The following is a 20,941-nucleotide window of genomic DNA, read 5'->3' on the forward strand; positions in this document are numbered from 1 at the left end:
GCGGCTGCCTTTCTCTTTTATTTTTTTTAACTTGGCCTCTTAACCCCACTGTTGATTAACTCCCTTTCCTGAAACTGTGGTGCCCATAATCTATTTTCATCTATGCCCTATAAGCAGTTTATATATTTATACTCAGCTGCTAATATTAAGAGTAGAACAAGGGTTTAAGGAAATAGAGTTTTAAGGGACTGTATGAGGATTTGAAAAAGGGGAACAAAAATTAAAAATAAAATATAGATTAAAAAATAAAACAAATGTAAAAAAATGATGTGACTTAAGGCTGGCATGCCCTCATGTCATCCATACCGCATGCCAGTTATCGAAGACCGGGTCTCCATATAGCCGGTCCCATAGAATTTCTATCCCCTGGCCCTTCACATGGTATGCCCTGTATGTTAATGTTAAAGGACATTTGTACCACGCTCCCTTGGCGCTCTGGTTGTGGAACCAAAGGCTGCCAAATACTCTTTCTTCAGGCCCCCCAAACGTTATTTCTCAAGCTCATTTCCTTTCGGATGTTACAATGCATCAGTATGCTTCCAACTCATTACCGGCCCTTTTAGATGTTGGTACTTGTCCTACGGAGGCTACTTCTGTATCTACTGATGAAAAGGAGTCTGGGGCTGTGAAAATGGCTTTGCCAGTAATTTATCAACCATTATATTCTCAGGTTCTATCTGGGCAAATGTCGGCTCCTTCTTTGGGACTTCGGTCATTTGCTCCTGAATCTTTTCAAAAAGCAGCTCATTCCAATGTTAATGTACCGGTTGCCCACTCTACTCAAAAACCTGGTCTTCCACCTATTTTTCTGGTGGAGGATTCTTGTCTGCCGGTCAATGACCAGAGACTTTCAATCTCACCTGAATTGTATCCCACGGATGGCCCCGACGATATAATCTCTCGGACTGCCTTAAATTGGTCCTCCTCATCCTCATTTGCCAAACCTGTGACCCAGCCCTCTTGGTTTTCCTGCTGTTAACAACCTTGCTCTGGATTCGGCTCTTACTGCAATTAATACTTCTATTTTTACGCTTACAAGATCATTTGAAATAAATGAATCTAGAGCTTCATCGAAGGAAAAGGCAATTTCTTTATTGACAAACAAAATGGATTGGTTAGAGTTTAATCTTCCACAGATGTTGGACAATGTAAATCGCAGCCCATGCCAGGCGGCTGCGCTAAATGTCCCCAGTGATCTCTCTTTCTCAGACCGAACAGGTTATTATCCTCTCACCCTCCTCAACGGCTAAAGAGCCGAATGTAGTTGAGGTAGATGACCTTGAACAGCTTGAAGTGTCTCCTAAGACTCTACCCGATGAGTTATCTGCCGATTTGCCTGATCCGGAGATCCAATTATACAATGTGTTTTGTCGCCCGTCACAAAATCACAGAAGAAGGAAAAAACATGAAAAGAACTTCCAACAGAGGAGTGGACTCCAATTCCTCTCCGGATCATTCTAAACAAAAATATTACCAATACCAAAAAAAATAATAAACAATCAAAAACCAAAGCATTCGTTGCTAATCTTTCTGATTTAAACTCCTCATGACCTGAGCCAAAATGTTGGGAATTTGCCCTCTATTAGTCATGATGAATTACCTCTGGCCCCGAAACCTCAGCGGTCGGAAGAGAGCTCATTGGATAAGGTTGGTGGTTTGTCGGGTAATGAAAACCCTGTAACTGATGCACCTGATTTAGTTGTGGTTTCACCTTCTAGAGGGGAGTTGATGAATTTACCTGTCTATTCTCACAATAATTCTGATTTACATGAGTCTGTTCAAAAACGTTTACATGATAATACCGATAACCCCCAACCTTCAAGCCCCAAGTTTTGTGTTAACCTGGATTTTAATGGGCTGGCCTTCAGAACACTTGAACAAAAGCGTAATGACTTAATCACTAGATTACCATTTATAAAATCTCCTATTGTAAAGGCCGGTGGTTGCTGTTTGCTGGAGTCCTCACAGCAAATGGCTGCTGGTTCTGCCCCCATGTGCATCCAGGTCTGAACCTCCTTGCACAGACAAAGGCGAAAGAGTTGGCCAAGAGAATTTACAAGATGAAGTAATTAGAATAACTATGATTGATAGAGTTTATTGCGACCCTTTCCCATGCAGAGCTACACTTCTGGCTGTGTTCCATCTTATTCCAGCTTTACAACACATCAATTCTGATGATATAATCAGTATCTTATCCTAAGCATGCTTACCAAGACACTGTCGATTTAAATATTCCATCGGTAATTAAAAACTATGTATGGCAGCAGCGACATCTTCTCCCAGAGAAAGGATTAGCCTTAGAAATTGTTGAACCCCAAGTTACTCATCCTCCTACAAACCCGCAAAGTGCGAGGGCGGATTGTAATATCCCTGCTAACTCTGGCAGAGAAGAGACCCAAAAATGTCTTACATGCAACTCTGTTCCGCCCATTCCTGCTCAATCGGTACCTTCTAAATGGACCTTGTTAAACAAGATCGTGGGGGTCGCTCCTTCCAACCATTAGCTTGCTGCCCCCGTTTTATTTTGTGAGTGCTCTATGGTCTCTTGAAACACTTGTGGTTTTTCACATCTACTGTCTCCTAATGCTAAGCTACTTAATAAATATGACTTAATATTATTACAAGAAACCTGGTTGATGCAATCTCCAGTTTGGCCTGATCATTCGATTACCCTGGTTCCAGCCTCAAAAGGGGGCCAGAGGTAGACCAGCAGCGGACCTTTTATTAGCTGTTCGAATTGCCTCCCAGCTATCTATCGACCTTCTGGCCTCTCCTGATCATGGGATTCAACCTGTTATCATACGCCCGCAAAATAAAAATCATCCTTTCTTTCCAATGGTGACGGTCCTAAATATATATTGGAATCCAATGTCTTCGACAGAACAATTGTTTTTAAGTAAAATTGAAGCTCTTAGATCAAACTCTGTTAGATTCGAAAAATGTGTTTACCATTATTGCTGGGGACTTTAATATGAATCTGTTAAATAGCTCCCCTAAAGCTGGGTCCAAAGCTGACAAGTGGTCCCGGCTAATGAAAATGAGAATTCATATATCTGAATGGGTCTCACATAAAAGATATTCCCCCTCAAACAACTTGGTCTAGAGATAATTCCCAATCTGTCCTGGACTATTATAAGTCATTTCAAATCATGCCAATAACTTAGTTTCTGCATTTGAGTTGATCCCTACTTGGGTTAGTGATCATGAGCTGCTTGAAGTACTTTGGTTTCCTCATTTGGTTGACCCAGTCTCAAATTTTGTTGGTGAAATTGAAATGAATAATGCCCAGAACCGAATTAGATGGAATTTTTAGCAGGAGACAATCTAAGGAACTCGCATACTTTTTACAATGACTGTATTCAGATCATTGCACAGTCATGTAAACGTATTAAACCTACTTTTGCCCATAAATATAAATGGAATCCAACCATCTACGAATTTAAAAAAAAGACTTGCGTAGGGCTCTTCGTAAGCTGCCTAAAAACATAACTAGTGCATAAAAAACAGCCCTGAAAACGGGGTATCGAAATAAAATTCAATAAATAATTCTCATTGCTAAACATAAAGAAACTGAATCTATGCTTAAAGCCTTGCTCTTAAAATCTGCTTCTGAGATTTGGAAGAATATTAATTCTGTTTCTGGGAACGGGTTTAAATCTATACAATTAAATGGAATTGATGAAAGAACTTGGAAAGCCCACTTTCAATCAATTTTGTTTGAACAAGATCTAGAGCTCTTATCTATAGACTATGATCTTCTGGACCTCACTCAACTAAAGTTTGATTCCACAGATATTCTAATTTAAAAAGCTTAGCTCGTCTAGAGCTCCGGGTCCTGACATGCTGACGGATTTCATTTTCAAAGCGCATCCGGAACCCTGGGCGGAGGTTTTAAAATCACATTTTTCAGGTTATACTTAAAACAAAGACAATCCCACCATCCTGGCAGACTGCCATTGTATTACCAATTTTTAAACAGGGAGACAGGACAAATCCCTGTAACTACCGCCCTATTGCGCTCTTAGATGCCCCTGACAAGATTTTAGCAAGACTATTAACGACTTTTCTAAATGGCTGATTAAAGAAAATCTAATGGACCCCCATCAATCGGGTTGTCTCGCCGGAATAGGTACTGCTTTAAATTTAATTCTAATTGCAGCAATTAAAGAACAAGCAATTAAAGCCAGACAACCTGTTTACATAGCTTTTGTGGATTTTAAACAAGCTTTTGATTCAGTACAGAGAAATATTTTATGGAAAAACTTTTAGCTGCTAAGTGTCCGTTATATATTATATTTTTAATCCATCAATTTTACTTAAATCAAAATTAAACTCAACAAAAAGGTCTTTTATCAGAATCTATTGAGACAAGCATAGGTTTGAAACAAGGATGCCCATTTGCTGCGATTTTATTTAATTTTTATATTAGTGACTTTTATGCTGTTCTTAAACACTGACTTTCTCATAAACTGGACTCCTATCATACTCAATATTTACTTTACGCAGATGATTTAGTTCTTTTTGATCTGACTCCAATTGGGCTGCAAAGGAAGCCATCAGCCTTATCTCTATTTGCCGAACATAATAAGCTGGTGATAAATGCTAAAAAGTCAAATGTCCTAATATTTAATCATTCTAACAAAAAAATTCAAATTTAAATTCACTTGGTATCTGGCCAAGCACCAACTGTTGCACGTCACTTCGTATAAATATCTGTGAGTAAACGTTAACTTCCATTTGTCTGAGAAACCCTATAAAGAGGAATTGTATCTCAGAATCGAGCGAAAGCTGTACAGAGGAAATAAGGTAAATTCTCCTGGTTACCTGCTCAAATCTATTACCTACAAAAAGCTATCCCTATTATCACTTATGGTGCCCAGACCAAATTAGTAGACAAAGAAATTCAGTGGGATGTGTTGGATCGAATTTACTGGGAAATGATCTTACCTGTTCCGATAAGTACGCCAATTGCTCTTATTCGTTATGAAATGGGACCGATATCCTTAAAGGTTGCTGTGCAGTGGGATATGCTATCCCTGTATAGGAAAATTCAGCTATCCTCGGACCCTTCTAAAAATCTGTTCCCTGTTCTAAAAAAAAAAACTTACTAAAATCTGCTATGAATAATCCCTTGTCAAATTGGGAAACATACTGTGACGTCCTCCTAATAGCAGCTGATATTAAACTCGAGTTTTTAATTCAATTTCCAGATAAAGCAAAACTAAAACTTTATAGGACTGATTGGAACACTACTGGAAATAGATGCTTCGACTACAAGGCATACAAGGCTGGTTCTTATGTAAAGCTCTGAATGTGAGCCCTGTATATATCCAACAATTTCCAGAGATCATATGCAGATACATTCCTATGTTTCCGTTTTAATTTGTTATCCACTAATTCCCAAACAGCACTCTATGCCAAGAACTCGACCTTGACGATAATATGCAGATTCTGTAAATTACATAACTGTCCTGAAACTATGGGTCATTTAATATCGGAATGTATTTGTTTAGTGGATCTGAGAAAGAATTATTTTGTAAAGTTTTTTAAAGAAAGACCTTTGTTAACACAAGAACTATGGCACGAGATTTTTAATACTTCCTCAGTCTCTCTAGTAATTGCAATTGTGATTATAAAATTGAATTTATGATTAATTAATGTCTTTGTTACTATAATCTAGGAGTTTTAACCCATTGTTATGTCAGATGTTTTTATTGTTTTTATGTTATAGATGGTGATCCATATTGATAAGTGTGTTTATTTTAACATGTTACCGAGGATGCGATTTGATAATTGAAATTTTTGGGTTAATGTATTATAACACTTCATGTCAATAAAAAAGTTGATGTATCAACTAACACAATGTTCAATAAACAAAGAAATAAAATAAATAAAAAAAAAAAGAGTTGGTTGGCAACTAACTAAGAGTGAACAGTTACAAAGGTTCTTACTTAACCATACTTTTGAGAATATTGCATCACATATCCAAGGTAACATCTTTCTTTACTTAGAAACAGTTTTGCCATTCTAATAGAAAGTAGATGTGAAGGTATATTACTCACCTGTGATTAGGTTGTGCCTCTTCCCAAAAGTAATGTGTTGGTTTCACCAGATTACTCTTGTTAGGATAATTGTATGAGTGTCCCCGAAATGGGTCTTGCTTCCCCTCACTTGCTGCTTGCCTGCCCATAATAAGTCTGCATTAGGTGTTACCTACCTAGAGTAACTTAGTCATTCAGTAAAGTATAACATTGGGTTTTTGCTTTCCCTGTGATGTTCTAGACAGACACAAAAATAGTCTTTGGTTCCAACTGTCCCTCATAAATCATACATAAGGTACTTGTATAGATGGTAAAGATCTAACCTGGACTTCATTGGGAGGTTAAAATAGGGATAGTGTTAGACACGCCTTGTCGACGTCCCCTTTTCAACTACGAAAAACAAAATGCAATACTCCGCAGTGACCACTGGATGTCGGACTATGCACAGCATGTGATTCTAAGCAGATTAGCAAACATGAGAAAAGTAGTTATAGGTTTTTACTGGAGTTGGAATAAGTGTTCCATTATTTACAAAACGTATACTGTCCAGTTGACTGATCATGTTATGGAGAGTCACTGTACAACTGGTAGGGTCTACTGCCCTTGCATTAATGAATGTAATTGAGAAAGTAACCATTGGTTTTTAATCCAAGAAGGGAGTAGTTTATTACCTGTAACTCCATTTCTCCAGTGTCGGTATCTTTCATGGATTCACATGCTGTGAATAATTCCAGTTATCAGGCTGGGAAACCTCGGTAACTTTAATATATAGCGTTTTCATATGGAAAACTTTGACACTTTAGTGTCCTATCAACATTCTTTTTCGGTGCTGCAGGCTACACCAATAGGACGTCCAATATAAATAGCACTGCCCCCGAGGCTTCCCTTCAAATTTTAACTTCTAAAACAGGAAACCGAACCAAGGTTTGCCTGCAGGTGCGGCCGGTGGGTATTTGTGAATCAATGAATGCTGGAGAATTACAGGTAAGACACTACTCCCTGCTCCAGCATTTGACATTTCATGGATTCACATGCTGTGAATAGATTATATAGCAGTATGACAATTTGGAAGTGCATGAAAGGCAAACCACACCCCATGCACCAAGACATGACAATGAACCCAGAGGCATGAGAACAAAAACAGTAAGGCAAAAAAAAAATACACAACACCCCCTGAAGCTGCGGAGCCTACCTTACTGAAACAGGCGTTGGAGGACTGCCCGTCCCACCTTTCACATGTTGCTGCCCCAGACAGTGCCTGGTGAAGGTATGCGGCACAGCCCAGGAAGCCGCCTGGAAAATGTCCACGAGCAGTATACCAGAACATAGCACTGCCGACAACGCTGTGGACCATGTAGAATGGGCCTTAGGAGTGCCCCTCAAAGATGTGCCAGCTTTTGTGTGACAAAATTAAATGGTAGACAAGACCCAACAGGCAAGTCCTTACTTGGAAATGGATAGCCCCTTGTTGGCGGGACCAAATGCCACAAACAGCGGTTCTCACCTCCGGAAAACCCTGCGCACGGTTCAGATAAAACTTCAATGCCCTCTTGACGTCCAGAGAATGCAGGGCTTTTTCTGCCGGAGTGGTCGCATTAGCAAAGAACGAGGGAAAGCCAAATGGAAGCCAGTTTGTGAAATGCCAATGGCACTTTTGGGAAAAAGTGCGGATTAGTAGCCAGGAGAACCTTGTGACCCTCAAATCTCAGATAAGGGAGGTCAATGACCAGTGCCTGCAATTCTGACACCCTTCTGGCCGACGTGATCGCAACCAGAAACGCCACTTCCCACAAGAGGAACTTCAAGGAAGCAGTCGACATGGGTTCAAATGGTGGTTTCATCAGAGCAGAGAGAACCACATTGAGGCTCCACACCGGTGCAAACCTCTTCTCTGGGGGAAATGTCTGAAACAGTCCTTTCAGAAAATGTTTATCCAACCAATCACCAAATAGGGGAGTAGCATGGCGTCGTCTTGTGAACCTGGAAATCGCTGCCAAATGCGCCTTGATCGACGATCACGCCAGGCCCCATTGCGCAGGCTGTAACAAGTACAGGAGAATCTGGGCCAGAGAGACGTCCAATGGCTGCACTTCAGGGTGCCCTTCACACCAGGCACAGAACTTTGCCCATTTATGACCATTCAATACATTGGGAGAAGGGGTCCTTGCTGCCTGCAGGATCCGACGACACTCCTGTGAGATACCTAGATGACCGAACTCAGCGTGGTCAGGAGCCACGCAGCCAGGCTGAGAGATGCCGGATCGTGATGCCATACTTTGCCTTTGTCCTGCGACAGGAGATCCTGGTCCGCTCCTAGACGAAACGGCTCTTGCAGAAATAGATGAAGGAGATCTGAGAGCCACGACTACCTGGGTCAGAATGGGGCTACCAATATCACTCTGCACTGGTACTTGCGCACCCACTGGATTGTTCTCCGAATTAGGGGAAACGCAGGGGGGGGTCGCATTCGCGAAGAGGCCTTATCCACGGGAAAGAAAATGCATCCCCCTTAACTCCGAATGAGCCACTCTAATGGCAAACCCCGGACACCGCTTGTTTTCCTGTGTGGGGAACAAGTCCAGTGTGGGAGACCCCCATTTTTGGAAGATTTTTGCACCTGCTCCTCCTTCAGCCGCCACTCGTGCAGCTGACTGATGTCTCTGCTGAGCTTGTCTGCCTGAACATTCTGAACCCCGGGCAAATGGAAAGCTACAATATGGATCCCCTGAGCCAGGGACCAATGCCAGACCTCCTGAACATCCTTTGACAGGATCCAGGAATGCGTGCCACCCTGCTTCTTCAAACAGAACAAAGTGGTGGTATTGTCCGTCTACACCCGCATCACTGCCCATTGGATGCAAGGTAGAACCTACTTCAGAGCCCAGTGCACCGCTTTGAACTCCAGCACGTTGATATGCAACAATGCCTCCTCCCGAGACCATAGGCCCCGTACCTGTGACCCCACCCCACCGGGGAAGCATCTGACACAATCATCAACTGAAACTCTGGTTCCAGCAGGGGCATGCCCCGTACAAGATTGTCTGCGCAAGTCCACCACCGAAGGGCTTCCACCAGCTCCCGGGTGACACTTTGTCCGACTACAACCCTAGACTATGCGACCATCTGTCTGGAAGGAATTCCTGCACTGGTCTCATGAACAGGCAGCAATTGGGAATGAGCAGAATACATGACGCCATGGCTCTCACTTCGGACCGAGAACACCATACCATGGCCCCACTGCCCGCTTTGGACCGCAAATTCTTCACTCTTTCGCTGGACAAATGCACCAGATTGTCATGGGTATGAAACTGAGCCCAGAGAAACACCAAATTGCTGGACTACGTCAGATAGGATTTTTCGAAGTGGACAGCGAATCCCAGCCGTTCTAACAGGCCCATGGTCACCATGAGAGGCTCCAACATCCACTCCGGAAACACGCTTGACCAACCAATCGTCCAGATAGGGGTACACATCATGGCCCTCCCTGCGGTGGAAGGCAGTCACCGGAGCCAGGCACTTTGGCCAGAAGTCTTCTCCCAGTACGTTCACAAACAGAAGAACACAACTTGTAATGATCTTCCCCGACCACAAAACGCAGGAACTTGGATGTTTTTGCCTTATCGGGATGTGAAAGTAGGCATCTTGCAGATCTAACGACGCCAGGAACTCCTGGTTGCACCGAGCAGATGACATCCTGAAGTGTGAGCATCTTTAACGTCAGGAGCTGCAGATTCTTGTTTAGTTGCCTCAGATCTAGAATAGGCCTCCACTTGCCATTGGGCTTTTTTACGACAAAATACCGGGAGTACACCCCTTAGCCCCGTTCCAAGAATGGAACTGGTTCTATTGCCCTTTTCGTTAGCATGAGTGCCACCTCATGCCGCAAGACTGGAAGATGCGGTTGCGCCCCATACACAGGCGGAATGGGGACTAGAGGACGCCGACACTCGAACGACTGGCCGAGACATACTCTATCCAGTCTGAAGTGATAAGTTTCCACTCGTTGACGTGGTTCACCACACTGCCCCCCCCCCAGCAGATTGCCCATATGACCGTCATTGTTGAGACTTTCGCTGCCTACATTTAGCAGCCGAGGCGTGTGCACTCTTATGCTGTGCGTGAAAGTCTTTGCTCTTTTGAGCCGACTGGAACGAGCGACTGTAGCCTTGAGACGAATAGCTGGAGCGTCCATAACCTCGGGAGGCGGCAAGCCGGGCATTACCCGAGGATCCATGAAAGGCCCGAAACTACCGAAAAAAACGGCCACTCTGCAGGGAACCAAAAGACTTCACTGTCAGTGTCCTCTTTCATCCCCTTCAGGGCCTAGTCGATCTTTTCGCCAAAAAAGTGTTCACCCTCACAGGGCATATCCACAACCTTATGCTGGACTTCCAGACAAAAATCTGTGCACCTCAGCCAAGCCTGCCGTCGGAGTACAACACCATTATTTATTTGCTTAAAGCACGACTCTGCCAGGTCCACTGCAATGTTGATGTGGTTGGAGGCCTCCCGCTGCCGAATCAGCAGCATTGCCTCCTGGCGGTGTTGCTCCGGGAGATGATAAAGTATCGGGGCAGCCTGTGCCACATGTCCAAGTCATACCGGGCCATAATAGCCAAGGAATTTGCAGCTTTCACCATGGTAGCCCCCACAGTCAAGACCTTCTTCCCAAACATGTCCTGCTTCCTGGCTTCACTATCCAGGAGCGTAACATATTTGTGTTGGCCTTTGGCTTTACGGCTAGCTGCCGCCGAAAACCAGACTCTGGCATGGGCTGCGACACGAGACATTTGTGGGGGGTCGATTCGGGAGCCTTGAACTTCTTTTCTAGACACCCCTTCACCGCAGGCTAGGAAAAAGGGTAGCACATTGTGCGCAGACCCTCCTGCCACATGTGGTCCAGAATCGGCACCGAGAAGACAGCCTTCAGTCTCTTTCCCATATGGTCACACAGAAAACAGTATTTTCGTTCTTCAAGAGCCAGGCCAAACTCCTGACATGCCTTCACCATCATGGCGTGGAAAGCCCCAACATCATCCGTTGGAGACAGTTGAGCCGGGCTACTAGGCTGATCAACCTCAGTATCCCATGTATTGTCCCTCGTTGGTCATTTAGACACCGTTAACAGGTTATAATGCAGAGCACCCTCCTGATCCGAATCTGGCAACTCCCCGTCTTCAGGATGACTTCTTGGACGGTCCAACCCAACTGGCAATGGCAACAGCACCGGAAGCGACTTCCTAGGGGCCTCACCAGGCACACTCAACCACCAGAGCTAACGAGCACGGAGGAAGCCTTGCATCCAGTTGCCCTAACTAGAGCGTATGCAACACCTGCAAGGATATCGGGAACTGTCGATTCACCAGCGGATAAAGGGGCGGCCCAGCCCCCACACCACTCAACGTAGACGGGTGTGCCCCTTGCAGACCCAGAGCAGACAGATCGAAAATCGGCTCCTGTTCCTCCTCCATATCTGAGGAAACAGATTACAGAGCCGGTTCCTGTTGCTTAATGTCCACAGGAAGAACAGGCCCAAAGCCGGCAGCTAGCCACTGTCCGCCCATCGGCAATAGGCCTTCCGAGTCCATCTACGCCGACAACAGCGGACCACTGCCAATCAGTGCCGTGGACGGAGACAACACCACCGTCAATGACGGAAGAGCAGACTCTACCGCCAATGTCGACGACACTCTCGTTGTCGGAACCAAGGCCTCCAAGGGCCTAGATTTCTCTGGTGAAGCATACTAATTGGAAGAAGAGCCGGAACGGTGCTCCGACAAGTCCCAGCTGGACAATGATCTATGACAGTCCTTAGACGCTTCGAGGAGGAAGATGCCCTCAGCTTCGCCTGTCCTCTGTCCGAGGCAGCCTTCGACTTCTCGGGCCTACCACCAGACACCTTCGACTTGTCCAGCCGATCAGACTTGGACACCAAGGAGCCACTCACCCCTTTTAAGTGATGCAACCTTGACGTAGAGGACTTTCTACCTCTCCCCACCTCCGAGGTGGCCAACTCAGTCTGTTGCTTCTTAGCGGAGGTTCTGCCAATGCCGCCCGCTGGTGTGCAGAGGCCCCCCTCACCGAAGATTGCCCCCCCGGGCCGAACCCACCTCCGAAGCTGGCCAAGTACCCTCGTTCAGCAAACAGCCGGCGGTTGCGGTCCTTCAAAGTCTTCTGAGAAAACCCTTGGCATATCTCACAGGCATCTGCCGAATGATGGGGCTACAGAGAATCCGTATGGCTATCCCCTTCGAAGACCTTGAGGCCAGAGACAGTACAGTACAAGGTCTAAACAGCGATTTCTCTGGGCCACAGATATACTACTGGCCAGATAAGAAAAAAGCACGTGCAAAACACGAAGAGAAACATGAGGTGAGCCAAACAGTTTGGAGATGGTTGAAATCTGAAGGGAAGCTGCAGAGGCAGGGCTATTTATATCAAACGTCGTATTGGTGTAGCCTGCAGCACCCAACAAGAACGTTGATAGGACACTAAAGTGTCAAAGTTTTCCATAGGAAAACGCTATATTAAAGTTACTGAGGTTTCCCAGCCCGACGACAGCAAATATTCACAGCATGTGAATCCATGAAAGATCCAATGCTGGAGATGTGTATGAAAAGGTATGATTTCCCTAAAACTACAGTTAGGTGTTCCAAATAGGTTTATATGCTTTGGTCTGTGCACCTTCAAGCATAGTGTTGTGTTTAGATAATTGTGATTACATAGCATGTGAGATAGTACTTATTTACTCCTAGATTTAACTGGGTCTACCTGTATTTAAATAAATCAATTATTTTTACAATAGTGTTTAAATGTTTATTTGGACCATTTGTATTACAATTTGTTTTATACCGATTCTACAGCCCTCTCTCCCTCCTAAAATAAGCGTGGCTGCTCTGTCTACGCTAACGGGAACACAGTGGTACAGCCTTATACTAAGAGTGGAGTCTTGTACTGCCTCAGTTGAATGGTTTTACGGGCTTCAGAAAAACTGTGCTAACAAAGACGCACTGGAGCCTAGTCGGAAGGAACTAACAAACAAGAAATGGTGAAAATAGAAGACCAGTGCCATTTTGGAAAAATGGTCACGCACGGGTGCTGTACTGCAGCTGAGAAATCAGCCTGCTAGTACCCCGCACAAAAGGTAGTAAAAAGTAACCACTTCCACCAGCCATTCAAGTTAGTTACTGTAACAAAAGGTTACATGAGAAGTGGTATCAGCAGTTACCATGTATCCCCCCCAGCACGCCACATAAGGTAAAGGTAAGATGAACGCTATCTCACTATTCCTGGGAACTGTAGTTCACACAAGAAAATGTATTTAAACATTAATAGAAGTCCAAGGGACTTCTCAGTAACACTTCTGTGATAGGCATGGTATCAAAAGTATGAGACGGACACAATGATTAAAGTTCAATTTGTTTATTGGCCTTGAAAAGGGAGGGGCAGGGGGGTTGGGGTTGGATATTTCCAACCTTGCCCTAAATCTACCATCAACAAAAGCAAACTAGTCTGTTAGTCTCTTTGTCATTCTCTTGCCCGCCTGACTTTCTCGGGTTTTCCATTGCAGTTGACAGCCCCTTGGCTTTCCGAGCTTTGTTGCCTGGTCCTGGTCAACCTATGCTGACCTGCTCCTTGTGTCCAGCCTAGTCTCTTGTGTGCTTGGGATTGGAGTAGGGATCCTCTGCCAGTTTCAGCCTTGCAGTCTCCCTCCTGGCTTCCCAAGAGCAACCTTCTATTCTTTATGCAGCCACTCCTTTTATACACCTGGGTGGTGTCAATTGGTTGCAGGTGTACATTACTGGGGTGGAGCGCCTGATCGTGCCTGGCATCATTAGTGGGATAATATAGTGGATTCCCATGGAAACCATGATCTGCTATTCCTAGGGGAAATCTTCATCACACTTTTTTTCGTCTCAGTATTTCGGGAGGGGGAGACTGAATGTGTATGTGAATATCTGCTGACTAAGGAAGAGGGGGTAGATGAAAACTGGGGAAGGGGGGAAATGTGGCTTATCTGCCCGAAGGCACTCTCCATCTAATCCCCTGAATAAAGAAATTACTGAGAAGGAGGCAGTGAAATACCCTTGGGTTTTTCACACACTGCACAGAGGGCGCCGTGTGTCACTATGAAATAAATACATGCCTGTGGAGTTTACCGACTCGATTAAACAGTTAAAAATCCTAGTCGGAGACAAAAAAAAAAAACGAGTGAGTGGCAAAAAGTACCGCTTACTCAAGAGGTTAAATAACAAAAAGATACCAGATTCTGGCAAAAGAGCTGAGGGTCTCTAAGGTTAAAGGGAATTAGCACAGAAACGGAAATTCTTCCTAACAGACCGTAAGGTACTTGTCGGGGTTAACCATTTGCTCCTCCTCTGGTGGATACTCCCCTTAATCGTACCCTGCTCTCAATGCACCTGCAAATCATCCCATTGGGCCTCTGTAAATGTATCTGGACGAGATCAAGCTCGATGTATTTATGTACTGGAACATTGGTTGCGTCTTGCCATTGTTTTGGCCTTTCAAATCATTGCCCAAACTGAGCAATACCACTTTAGCCATATTGACATTGAAATCAAGTAAACTGGTTGGGATGTGTGCTTTGTTTTAGTAAAAATGGGGAGGAAGGGCATTAGCTCCACTTCCTCAACTACTACACTTCCACTCATCAAACTCTGAAAAATTCCAGAGGAGGAGGAGGTCCTTTTGATTTCTCTACACTTTGCAATACAGAAAGTGGCGAGAGCTATACCGCTAGGTGGTGCACAGAATAACATCTTTATATGTTATACCAAGTTGGCTATTGAAAGTTGGAGCAGCCTCGTGGAGCTGCCTGTTTCCGGGCCAGAATGCACTTGAAGATTTCAAACAAGAGGTATCCGTGGGGGAGTACATCTATTCGAAGACTACGTGTGTGCAGTTAATTGCATAATAATCGTTCCAAGAATGTCCGAAATGCATTGTATTAGAACACTAGGCAGGAAAGTAATACATCAAAATGGAAAACCTTCAGATTTAGAAGAGTCATGGGATCTTTTAGAACTTTGTGATGGTAGCATACATATGACTAAAGATATGTGGGCTAGTTGGGGCTCATACTTAGTATTGAGACATAATATTGAACATAAAAATTCAGATCACAACAAATGCCCCCCGCCCCCTCTGCAACGCCTATATACTTTTCTACCCCCTAAAAAATATCATTGGTCGACAACCTGATCGAAAGAACAATTAACTTGATAACTTTCAGAAAATTGTGTGGCACCAAAGGAATAGAAAAGGTTCAAGTTTAGCACTCAATGAAGGAGTGTAGGGACATAGGATGTTTTGCTTAGTACCAGCCATGGAACGCTACTTGTAGAGATTTTCTGAATACCTATGCTACTCTTCTGCCCGAGAGGCACATGAAACTCACTTTGTTGGTCTGTTATGCCCAAATACAACTTGTTTTACTCAGTAACATGTGTTTGCAAACATAATTCAGACCTCTGCCGAACCATGTGTTGTGAATTGGGTGTTAGTTGTCGCTGACCTGCCCGTCCAAGAATTGTGTTTGCCCAATACTTCAAGATAAGAGGAAAAATGCAAAATGTGGTCAGCTAAAATCGCGCAAAACTGGATTGATATTCAACAAGCTAGTCACTTGTTTTTCCAGTAAAAAGTAATTTTAAAGTTTATTTCGAATACTGTTCATCTTTGTACAGATTTAGGTTTATAAAGATTTCCATTGTTCCTAAATCTTAGCTGTCCACATTTTGCAATTTTTCTGTTTTGCTCAGTAGCCTGCAATCCAAGCAAAGACTATATTATTGCGCATATTGCTCCCTAAGGAAATAAAAAGTCATAATAGGGCCAATTTTAAAAAAATAACAAAAAAAAGGTTAAGGGAAGAGCACAAGGATTTCACATCACCTACTGAGTACAGACGTAACGCTAAATGCCAAGAAACTCACTTGTGTTCGATATCTTCAAATACATTGCCTAGAATCTTGAACCATTGACTTCCCCTCCAAAGACGCAAATCTCAAATATTCAAGAGACCATTTTTAAACCATTTTACAATAATTTCTGCAAAAGGGGACTTACTCTTATTCGTTTCACCATGAAGCTTATGTTACGAATGCCCTGGAAATCTGTAGATTGGTAGATCGTGTCGATTGCTTTCACGTGGCTGGATATCTATTAAAAAACAAACACAATTCAAAAGTTGTGCCTAGAAGCAGTGTTTTTATATGCCAAACAGGTTCTCTGAAAGTGGACGTCCAACTTAAATGCCATTAAAGTTTAATCAATAGGCCTGACCAATGAAAGCACATATGACGCTGTGGACGGTCAACGCTATTTGTCACGCTGTGTTTTGAGATCCAGCATAAAGGGAACCCAAGAAAAGTCACCCACTAGCCCGCCACCGGAGGCTATTATTTTTACCAGTAGCTTATCAGCAACCAGACACAACAATGAGGGCACTTTCATTGCCAGAATCATGTAAAAAAGTACACCATGAAACCCTTCAAGTCCAATGAATGCACACTGGGGAAAGCACTGTAACAAGGAATCCACTGTGTTACGTATTGGCCTCATTACAGGATTAGTTTTAAATCGTGGTTACTTTACATCATTCACGTATTATGGGGATTTCTGGTTTTGTATTGGCTGCAGAAGTATTTACATTTTATAGGCCTGCAGTGGAGTCAAACATTGGTGTATTAACCAAATCCTTACAGCGGAGCATTTAAATGGAACGTACTGGGTGGGCTGGTCAAGTTTCGCTCAATGTTAGGGTAGTCTGGCTAAGGGGAATGCCATGGACTGTAGCGATTTATATGGAAGGTTTAATGTCCATGGAGCGCTAGTTTTTGAAAGCTCTCCAAACTTAGGTTAACTGTGCATTTTATTTCATACAGCTTCTAAAGAACACAGCTCTACTATAAAACACATTTGTGGCCGTTCAGAAAAACAAATCACTTGCTTTAGGGGAGGCTCAGCAGTGTACATCACGCCCGGGGAGGTCCAAAGGGTTTTAGTTTTGTTGTTAATACCATGATGGCAGTCTGGCTGTGCACACAAACCATCTTCAAGTTCATCACCTGACAAATCCTGCCGCAAAGTGTGACTTCCAAGTCATACATTCAAGACAGTTGTCTATGACACAAGAGTGATTGCTAGAAGAATATGAATGACAAACAACTGGCAAATCTCAGGCCCCGCCCCCTTTAAAGTATTGTTTTTTTCAGCAGGCCATCACAGAACCCCAGAAAGGCTTCAGCATTTAAGCCATCACTCAAGTGTTGGCAGTCACCCCAAATGGAATTGGTATGCTCAGACCTGGGTCCAGAGCCTGCTGTGTCTAGCAACCTTGGCTACACCTCGCTAGTAAACCTAATGAAGGTGGACCATATATGGGGATGTTGATGTGGCCCAGCAGTTTGGACGGGACTGCCTCTTTTGTTATCCCCCCACCCCCCTCACACTTTGTCATGGAATGGCAGACCAAAAAGTGATCTAGAAGGTTTCCTACATCAATGACTGATTCATTGAAGCCTTCCAGTCAACACTCCAGTGTTGCGAACACGTAATCATTTCTTTAAAAAATATTTAGAGGCAGTCCAACTATGTGGGAAACAAATATAATTAGAGAAAGGGTCAAATCTGCAAGGTGAGGTTGCAACACTTCGAAAACTGAAAATGCTCATTGTATGGTCTCAATTTAACCCTTCAAGTGCCGTAAGGACATTCATATTTCGGCATATAAAACTTGTCCAGTTTCACTCATGAACTTAGTTGTACGTCCCAATTTCCATTTGGAATCCTTGGTTCCCTGGAAGGTGCACAAAGTTAATAGCAATTTAAAAGGGAGAGCTATTTTGTTAACTGTCAATCTTCTTCTGTCTATATTTCGGCAGAAAAACCTTTCCCACCCATCACATACGAACGTTTTTTTAAAGCTACTGTCGTGCTTCATTTTGTAAGCTACGTTAAGCAGAATTGCAGTCTCCAGATCCATTATAGCAACAAAGGGTCAAAGCAAATGGTTGTATTTTCCTTTACTTCACACCAAGTACTTAACTGCTTATCATTCCTAACCAATAGTTGTAGAAGCATGAGTAGTAGTACCACTACTATACTACTATTCACCACTCCAACTTCTACTAGTGTAGTAGTATAACTACTACCAGTTTGTAGCACGTTCTACACCTTTTATCGCCAAACACAGTATCATGGCAATTACTGGTTTCTAGGTGATACCAGTAGTGCTTGTATGATGGTTAGAGGGGGAGAATGTTCCCAGCACCAAATTGGTGCCACAGCAGATTTCCTTACTTGCAAAATTCCCATTCCCAACTCTCATCTCCCCAACCCACAACACGCATCTGCCAAATTCTGGGATATCAGAGCTTGCTTACTGACTAGGACCATCTGAGAAAAGAACGGAGGGGTTGGGGTGAAGTGAGAATGCATGTAGAATTTCAGGGCTTGCGGTATTTTGAATGGGGCTGGTTGAGGTGCAGAGTGACTTAAGGATTTCACTGGTGAAACAGCTGCAGATTAAATCATGTAGCGAGTGGGAGAAAAAGGAAAACTAAACAACTGCAGTGGGGAAGAACGTTTTTTTTTAAAAAAAAAAACATTTCAATACTTTGTGTCAAAGGCTGCGGAATAAAGGCGATGCCAGACATTTATTGGGGGACTCCAAGGTGGAGTGAAGGATGAAGAAGAAAGGCATAAGATTAGCTTTTTGGGTTTGTGTGATGATTCACAAGGTATCGTCACTTCTCCCAAGGGGGGACCCCCTTCTCATGAGGATAGAGAGGTGAGGCTGCTGCCCAATATTCCCCGTGTGTGCTTAATGCCTGAGAACTTCATGGGGAGGTACTCCCGTCCTCGACGATCATCTGGGTAAAAGTCAAAACCCCAAACCTAACTCTCCCAAGCCCATTACCGCCTTTTCCACTGCCCATCCCTTGATAGCACTTATGTTTATCATTGTAATAGTATACCAGTTAGGTCTAATGAGACAAAGATCATCAATAACAATACAGATAGTATGACTAACTCCAGTACTGGCATGAAAAAGATCACCCAAAGCATGATTAACAAGGCCATTTCTGAGACAAGGTGGCCATCAGGAGCCATGAAGAATGGCACAGAGAATATACAGGAACGTTATAGACTTCTGCAGGGGAGTCAACCTGAGAAACATAAAAATTAACAAAGTACTTCCGACAAAGAGAGCTGTGTACCAGAACGGCTCACAGTCCATCCGGGGAAGTTCAAAGGAGACGCAGAGGACACGGTGGGAAAGCAGTGAGCAGTCAGCTTCCAAAGGCCGATGACAGGAGTGCTTTGTCCGGTGGTGTGGAGCAGTTCAAGGATGTGACTGGAGCCTGGAAGATGGTGCGACATCTGGGAGGTGGGCCAACGGGTCCAATAACGGCACCTAAACTGTTGGAGGTTAGGAAGAAGGCACCAGGACCAAGAGCAACAGAAGCCAGAAACCACCCATAGCTCAGGGAGAAGACGGAAGAACCGGCTAAGAGTCCCAGAGCCAACAAATGTAACAGGACTTGTAAGGGTTTGAAGGTGCGGTAGAGATACAACCTGCATGGGTATAATAAGCATTTTCCTTGTGGCAGTACTTGTAAAGAGAGTCAACCAAGAGAACTTACTCTTTAAGGAGTTAACAACATCACTGGCTCATTTACTTTTTAATTTGAGATTACTGATATGTGAGAAGATTTGATATTGAAAACCATAGGTGCTTCAGACAGATGTAAAATGTATTAACACCCATGAAACTTTATTTTCACTTATTTATTTAGGATACATTTTTATAGCCACCTCAGGACGATCCAAAAGAGTCATCAAGGATTCCCCCAGCAGGAACCTCCTCATGTGGCCAGGAGACAGCAGCCGCAACCCAATACTGACCCTGGCGGCGGTTATATGAGGGAGGAGCACTTGGGAGACAACTACCGGGAGTGGTTGGGACTCCATTGGATGAGTCACAGTATTCCCCCCCCCTTTCCCATGAGGAAGACTCTGCAACACCCTACATCTTAATGACCTATCGACAGCTAACGGTTCGCCCTTGTAGAAAGTCAAAAAACCTTTCCTCAACACTATTCTAATCAGGCCCCCACTTTTCACATACAAATCACACACCTTTTTTTTCTGATGTGCTTTTTTGTGAAATCCATGAGAAAAACTAATTGGTAAAAGTCCACACACAACCATGACCCATAAGGAACAAGTTACTTACCTGTAACGGTTGTTCTCCAGCATGGGTCTGGCATGGATTCACATGCTCATGAATATTCCCCGTCGTCAGGCTGGGAATCCTCGGTAAAGAAAAAACCAGTATCAGTTTCGTTTCTGATCTGTCTTTCGTAGTAGTAACCAATCACTGGTCTCTGCGTCATACTGACCACAGCCAATGACTGCCCTCTACCTAAGCACCGCCTCTGGCAGCCATCTTCAGATTTGGAAGCACGTGAAGTGGCAGTATGACCCAGTGAAGAGCCGCAGAGGGGTAGGCGGGAGGGTTAGCATGTGAATCCATGCCAGACCCATGCTGGAGAACAACAGTTACAGGTAAGTAACTTGTTCCTTCTCCAGCATGGGGTCTGGCATGGATTCACATGCTCATGAATAAAGAATACATAGCAGTACACACATGCACAACCACGGGAGGTGGCAAAGGCTCAACATTAAGCATGACATCAAACTCAACATTAAGCATCTTACCTCCTCACCAGGCTCACCTCAGGCGAACAGGTTGCGCAGCACTGCTTGGCCGACCCTGGACTCCTCCCTGGAATCCCGATCGACGCAGTAGAATTTAGTGAAGGTGTGCGTCGACCTCCACGTAGCAGCCCTGCATATGTCCAGCAGGGGCA

At 44.0% G+C, this 20,941-nt stretch overlaps 1 protein-coding gene across 1 annotated transcript in view; it reads right to left on the reverse strand.

Moving 5' to 3' along the window:
- ADAM10 (ADAM metallopeptidase domain 10) overlaps window positions 1–20,941 on the reverse strand; it is a 1,301,929-nt gene that overhangs the window by 571,313 nt on the left and 709,675 nt on the right. The window contains exon 7 of the mRNA XM_069624354.1: window positions 16,131–16,223. Coding sequence (XP_069480455.1) covers window positions 16,131–16,223 — 93 coding nt within the window. The remainder of the gene's footprint in view (window positions 1–16,130; window positions 16,224–20,941) is intronic.

Source organism: Ambystoma mexicanum, chromosome 11 (genome assembly GCF_040938575.1).
Source record: "Ambystoma mexicanum isolate Mex_15411 chromosome 11, UKY_AmexF1_1, whole genome shotgun sequence".
In the NCBI taxonomy this organism is placed as follows: domain Eukaryota; kingdom Metazoa; phylum Chordata; class Amphibia; order Caudata; family Ambystomatidae; genus Ambystoma; species Ambystoma mexicanum.